At 46.1% G+C, this 6,819-nt stretch overlaps 1 protein-coding gene across 1 annotated transcript; it reads right to left on the bottom strand.

Moving 5' to 3' along the window:
- Positions 1-19: 19 nt before the first annotated feature.
- On the bottom strand, positions 20-6,011 carry DENR (density-regulated protein). Its single transcript, XM_010133169.1, has 7 exons — positions 5,903-6,011; positions 4,960-4,979; positions 4,523-4,607; positions 3,827-3,910; positions 2,067-2,183; positions 902-1,041; positions 20-207 (listed from the first exon to the last, which is right to left on the bottom strand). Exons 1-7 carry the CDS (start codon positions 6,006-6,008, stop codon positions 163-165), a joined length of 597 nt encoding a protein of 198 aa, XP_010131471.1. The 5' UTR covers positions 6,009-6,011; the 3' UTR covers positions 20-162.
- Positions 6,012-6,819: the final 808 nt, after the last annotated feature.

Genomic DNA, 6,819 nt, shown 5'->3' with positions numbered 1-6,819 from the left:
AACAGAAAAACCCCAGCCCAAACCCAGCAGCTGATACGGAACCGTGAAAATACCGAGAATGCGAGTTCTCCGCAGCTTCGCTGTGGAGCAAATGCATTTGGAAGCCTCACTTGGGCTACATCATTTACAACCCTACCATTAAATAAAGGAAGTCTTTCACGGTCACTTCTTGACTTCTCCAAGATCTTCGATGCTATCATCATCCACCTAGGGAAAAAAAAAAGCCCAAACACCGCACGTTCAGTGTATTTTGTGGGTACAAGCCCCTCTCTGGGGGGGTAATGAAGCGTGGGAGAAGGATGCGGCACCACCCCAGATTCCTTGCTGTGAATTCTACACTAGTGACAGATGCCGACAGGACACAGCCGAGCCCGCGGGGTTCTGCATACAGCCAGTCTATGGAGTTACTTTAGAAAGAACTCCAACACCAGCAATGTCAGACCCAGGGAGAGTCAAAGAAACTGCCTGCGATCACAGCAGCGCAACCAAACTCTCAACCATCAATATTTCAGGCCATCCCAAAACTAGCTAATCTGTTCTCCTGAAGCACAAGTGGTTTTGTTTCGGGTGTCTGAGTACTCAGGCATTCACTGTTAAGAAATGGTCACAAAGGCGGCAGAGATCCCTGACAGCTGGACTTACTCTGTCACCCTTCCTCACTAGCACCCACAGTAACAGCACCACGAGTTTAGGGGGTTGATGCTTCTTGGACAAGGGAAGCAATGTTTGACTTCAGGTTTAGCCGCCCCTTACCCTAGTCATTCAGAGGTGGGAATGCACCAACTGGTGGGTCATTTTTGCACAGCCATCTGTGCTGCCAAAGATGAGACGCCTTTCCAAAACCATCGGGAAGGCACAGGCTATTGTGGACCACGAGAGATCTAACATCAGGGTTGATTACCTCAGGCCACTTCTCCTGGATCACATCGATAATGTCATCTGTAAAATCCCCCTGGATGATGATTTCATCTTCCCCTGTCACTGAGGCACCACAGGAAAATTTCTGAGCAAAAAACCTTTGTGCTTCCTTAAGATCGATTTCTGTTGATGAGAAAATGGACAGTTTAAGTATAGACTTTTCATACAAGTATTTTTTCCAGTTAAAACCAAAGTCTTGTTTTAACTGTTGAAAAACTAGTGGCAGTTCACAGTTAAAGCTTTGCTATGATTTCCAGTGGAAGCAAAAGTCTGCGGTTTACATACAAAACAACTGACTCTACAGATCTAGCAAAAATCACCGAGCATCTCCTACACGTTCTGTTCACACTCCCAGAAAAAAGCACATGCAGAATCGACGAAAAAGCCTCTCTGGTTCTGAGGAACTTCCACAGTTATTGAACAAGTTTTTCCACAGAAATGCTTGGGTCCGTTCCTTTCAGAAACACGCCCCGACGTCTGTGAGACCGGCTTCAGCACAGTTACACACCCAGCTCAGGGCAAGCCAGAGCTTATTACTGGTCCCTCCAGAAAAGTGACGCGACTCTGACACGGGAAATATGTAACGTCATCTCGTTAATGATGATTTTAACCAAGGTTAAAACTTCCCTTTTTAGTAGAATTCACGATCAATGCGTGAAGACGTTATGAACACCGAGAGGCCGTTGGCAGCTGCAGCAAAGCCATGCAGGACAGCACTGTTTGTGTACTGTGGTCAGAATTCGATGGCCGTAGAAAGGCAGTTAAAGCCTTAGTTAATCAGCCTCGAGAACAGGTAAAATGAATTGCCAATAACCGATTTACAAGTTTAAAGGAAAGAAGCGTGTTTATAATTACAGACAACAGGCTACTCTGGTCTAACACGTGGACTGCTACTGAAGCCCTGTTTCAAAAAACCCCGTAACTCTGTTTGTTTGAAAACACCGCGGAACTAAGTCCTCTAAAAATTCATCACCAAGGGAAGTCAGTGTGCGTCTGGCTTGCCTTGCAACTGCTAAAAACACCGCAGGACTTTCACCTCGCACAGATGGAAGCGGGTCACTCGACGGAATACCATCAGAAGCAGCATCACCAGGTTAAAGGCGCGCGCATGTAAACCAAGGAAACCCACGGAACAAAAGTCGACTCACCAAACGTTGCAAGGCCACACACTCTTGTGACGTATTTTTTCTTTGCTCTAGGAATTTTAGCTATTGTCACTTTCTGTGGAACAGTCTTCTTTTTCTGTTTTATCTGACCTCTTCCACCTTTAAAACAGTATAAGGTTACATAATTAGTTAAATGACTCACACGTAATCAAAGAAAAAAGAATATAAGGTCAGATTTCATCTTTATAAACAAAGAAACCGTTATCTCCCCATCTGCACTAGCAAACAACAATGTATTTTGCACACTGTCCCATTCAGTTTTTTTTTTATTATTAAAGGTTCCATGTCATCAAAGCTCAAGAAATAAGGATGTACGTATGCCAAATGTGTGTTCAGGTACGGCTCGGAGAGCAGAGCCCTGCTGCCAAGGGCTTTTCCCCTCCCTTTACTAATCCCTGCATTTGCTCTGCGTTTCACCCCTCCTTTAGGGATTGCTCTTTGGTTGTAACCCCCTGCACAAACGGTTACTTGAATGTTTTTCACAAACCCTTAGTGTCTGTGCCCAAGGCACAGCACCTCCCGGCCCATGAGGATCTGCCTGCCCAGGCTGCTGGGCTGAACAGCAGACCAAGTCCTAGCTATGGGTGCAGGACCCCAGACTGAACCACACAGCTGTACGCGAGCCAGCCGAAAACAAAACACAGCCCCGAGACAGGAGGCAGCTCCGTGAGCTGACTGCCAACCTTCCACCGATTCACTGCTTTCTGACTGCCTGTTTCTAGGCCAACCTGAGGGAACGCTTCGCAGAGCAGGTATTTATTAGTCTGAGTAACACATACAAAAGACATATTCCACTCGATAGAATTCTGCAAGCCAGATTAAGATCTCGCTTTACTTTGTACACAGTCATCAGGTTACTCCAGGGTAACCAAAGTTTCATGTTCTCGAGCCTTCTCAGCATGAAAACCTGCAGAAGCAAACTAACGCGCTGTGAGTACCTCTTCTCCTACCACGCAGCACTTTCAATCTGCACTACTGGTCACCAGGACATGAAAATAAAACATCTGCAGTGACAATGTGGCTTAAGACCTGAACTTTACTGGGCTGTTAAACGTGAATTTTGAAGCGCCACAGACACGAGCGACACTCCACAGGCAAATGTTAATAACCAGCGCCAGCATTCTGATTTACAGCGGCAAGTGCTATTTAATTAACAGAAAGAACTCCACCAATAGAAGATAAAAGTGTGTTTAAATTGTTTCATGTACTTTATATCTTCCAAGCTGGTTTTTGACAATGTTTTTTATCAGTATTGCTGGGAGAAGATGTAGCTGTTAGCAGAGACCTATTTTCAAAGCATAAAACCAAACTCCGTTAAGCGAACACAGAGGATGGGGGGGAAGGACAAAAGGCCCAAGCAGCGTCACGAGGCTTTGACAGAGGAAAGCAGTCTTCGTTCCACCGTCCATGAACCGCTGTTACAGAGGGCACGAGCAGGCACCGCGGGAGGTGAGATGTGCCAGCTGATGGTATACTGAGGGGAGTTACTCCCTGAGCAAGTGCACTAGCAACGACCAGAACAACGACACGCACGATGCAGCTCATCTCTCATTTGCGATCGCTACTCTCCAGCTATCTATCACCGCACTAACGCTGCCAGCACTGGAAGAAAGATTCTTCCAGCCAAAGTGTGGTTAACAACCAGAAGCACGGGATCCGCGCCGTAGTGCAGAGCAGCGGGGAGAAAGGGATGCCGCAACCTGCTCAGAAATCAGTGCCGCCATCAGCTAGTTAGACCTTGCCTCTCTTTTGCTTCTTCTTCTCCTCCTCTTCCCCCGCCGTTCCTTGGCCTTCTCCAACTCCAGTTTCCTGTTTAGGTGAATTTTCTTAAAGAAACCAGAAAGAGAACAAATTAGTGACCAGACAACCACAGCCTTACAGAACAAGCAAGGTACAGCGAGTTTCCTAAATTCACAATCTCTTTGTTTGAGCACAGCAAATGACGTGGGTTACAACTTCATTACAGTATTTATGCAGATTAGACTTCAGACAAGCCTTCGCTCAAAGATATGGTTACAATTTCCATAGAGTCTTGTCACGTAATTTCCACAGAGAGACAGGAATTAATGTTAGTGTTAACACTGAAATTCCAAACGCGAATCAACGGGTTCCCTGTGATTAACGGTGTCTCCTCCAGCCACCCACAGCAGGCTGGACAGACAGAAACTCGATAAACTAACTTGGACGGGAAACAAGCACAGGCATGACTCGTTACAGCGGGAAAGCTCAAATGTTATTACTGAAGCTACACATTTATCCAGTGTTTTCCGATACTATCAAACATATTTTCACAGCACCCAAAGGCACGGCAGATTTCTAAGGCAATTATTCAACTTTCACACTCGATACAGTGGGAGAAAGGAAGAGATGAGAACTGGGCAAGCTCAAACATTTCAGAACTCATCTCAGGGCACACCTCCGTTAGAAGAGGTTCTTACCTACTGTAAGTTTCGCAAACTCATCTGGAAAATTCTTTTCTAACCACTGCCTGCATTTAGTCACATCAGGCATGTATTCGCAGTACTGGAGAAGAAAAGTCACACGGATGTTGTTAGTAGAGCAACTACAAGATATGTCCCAAATACACCAAATTATATTTGCTGTTCAGCTCAGCCTTTTCTCCTTCAGATGACTGAAGACAAATACTACACTAGTATTAGTACACTAATAAGATAATTACTAATAAATACTTGTAAGTAGTATGCTAATTCACCCAGCACATAAGAAACCTCCTGTCATCCTAAAGATGACAGTGGCTGAAGCACAGAACTGCCACAACTACGGAATGTCGGAAGAGAAAAGAAAGAATCATCATTTTCTGCCAGAAATCATAGCACGGAAAGACAAAACTCAGACAACAAAAAAATTAACTCACCTCTGTCGGCAATGAACAGACTGGAGAAAGGAGAAAAAAAAAAGGTTACAGAACGCCGTTCACTCACAGCCTAGCACAAAATTTAAAACGGTGTTTTAAAGTTCGGGGTGACTTCTCAGTCATAACTTCTGGTTATAACCACTGATTGACTCCAGAGGATTGTTTTATCAATGCCACTCCACATTTCAATTTTTCTCTCATTTTGCTCACACGCTCTGCCTTAGGATAAAGCTATCACAGCAAGAGCAGCCACTCAGTGAAGGAAGGGAAGGAGATGCCTGTGGCTCTGGTAACAGTTACAGGAGAAACACCAGCACTACCCACAGCAAAAGACACACCGAACGAACGACAAGGATTTGGTTAGCCTTCATTTCTCCAAGAGCTGCCAACGTCCAGGAGAGCGGCTCAGCCCCGGGACAAACCCAAACTCGTGCAGAGTTCCATGCAAATCAAGGATTCTTTCCTAATCCTTCCAACTATTTATTTCCCTTTAAATTTCACCCACATAACTACTAATGTAATGAGTAAAGAATAATTCTAAACACAGGCCAACAATTACTTCCATGAGTTCTAACTTTGTTTCTTATCGTTACACCAATGCTCAGAGGCCTCCTCTGTGCTAAAGGCTTCACTGGCTTTCTGCAGGACGGTCTCTGCTCCACAGCTCACAGTCTGAGCACCACTCCCACTTCTTTCCACGCAGGAAGCTGTCAGCACCTCCATCTCTCGGAGGGAAGACCCTTACATTTCACCAAAAATGCTTTAGGTAAGATACACAACACAAGCTCTTTCAGGAAGACGATCAGAAAGGTGAAGCTGAGCATGGTCTGGCTTCTCCATAAAAACTGACCAAAAGAAAATCCCTGACTCTCTCATTCTGCTAGGCTGCCCTCACAAACAGCACACTGTTAAAATTGTGGACAACTGCCCCTTCAGCACTTGCCTCCGCAGTAGAGAACCCGAAGAGGATAGTCAGCATCTGACCTGGCACCGCTCCTCACATCTCCTCTGCAGTCAGGGACCACAGGCTCAGCTACATCCGTGGCCATGTCACAAGCCTGGAGGTCACGAAACGAAAGAATCAAGACCTAAGTTCTGGGTTAAAGGTATTCACATCATTCCCAACTCAACAAGAATCCCAGAGAAAATAGGTAAAAATGTAAGAAGAGCTGGAGGGATCAAGAAGGAAAAAACAGAAGTCACAAAATAACCAAAAAATACGGGGAAAAGGGCTGCAAAAGATACCGAGCAGTAAGGAATTGTAGCACATAAGGGGAAAAAGCCAATGTGACAAAAAATGCAGCATAAAATGAGGAAAGATCTGCGAGAACAGCCATGGAATTACAGACCACACTGGGTTAAGCACATTGTGAAGTACCGTGTTAAATCAGAGGCATATGAGCAGCAGGTGCTCTAGGAGAGGGGGTGTGCTACTGACAGTACAGCAGCAAAGGGGTCATTGAAATCCGCATCTGAAGAGTTACAATCTGATCCCAGGACGCTGACAAAAAAGCCCGAACACCACAAAACAGGCAAACCGTATTCAACGCACCAGCACGTTTAGTAACGGTTTATGCGCACACAATTTCGGACAAGTGGCTTAGAAAATAGGAGTCAACGGGGAGGGGGTTTGCAGTGCCCGAGAAGCCCCCCAGGACCACAGCAGCAAGGAGGGCATGTGAGCAGAAGGCTCCGAGGCAGGGTGCTGCCCCGGGCCGTGACAGAGCGGAGGGAAAACGCCCGGGTGCCGGAGGGAGTGGGGGTTTAGGGCAGGAGGACTGCAGGGAAAGGCCACAGAGACGGCCACAGGGAGGGGAAGGATGCTGCAGTGCCCATGGACATCCCGAAGAGGGGAGGGAG

This window comes from Buceros rhinoceros, unplaced genomic scaffold (assembly GCF_000710305.1).
Source record: "Buceros rhinoceros silvestris isolate BGI_N320 unplaced genomic scaffold, ASM71030v1 scaffold48283, whole genome shotgun sequence".
Taxonomy (NCBI): Eukaryota; Metazoa; Chordata; class Aves; order Bucerotiformes; family Bucerotidae; genus Buceros; species Buceros rhinoceros.
The sequence above is the reverse complement of the archived record's forward strand: the minus strand, read 5'-3'. Positions and strand labels throughout refer to the sequence as shown.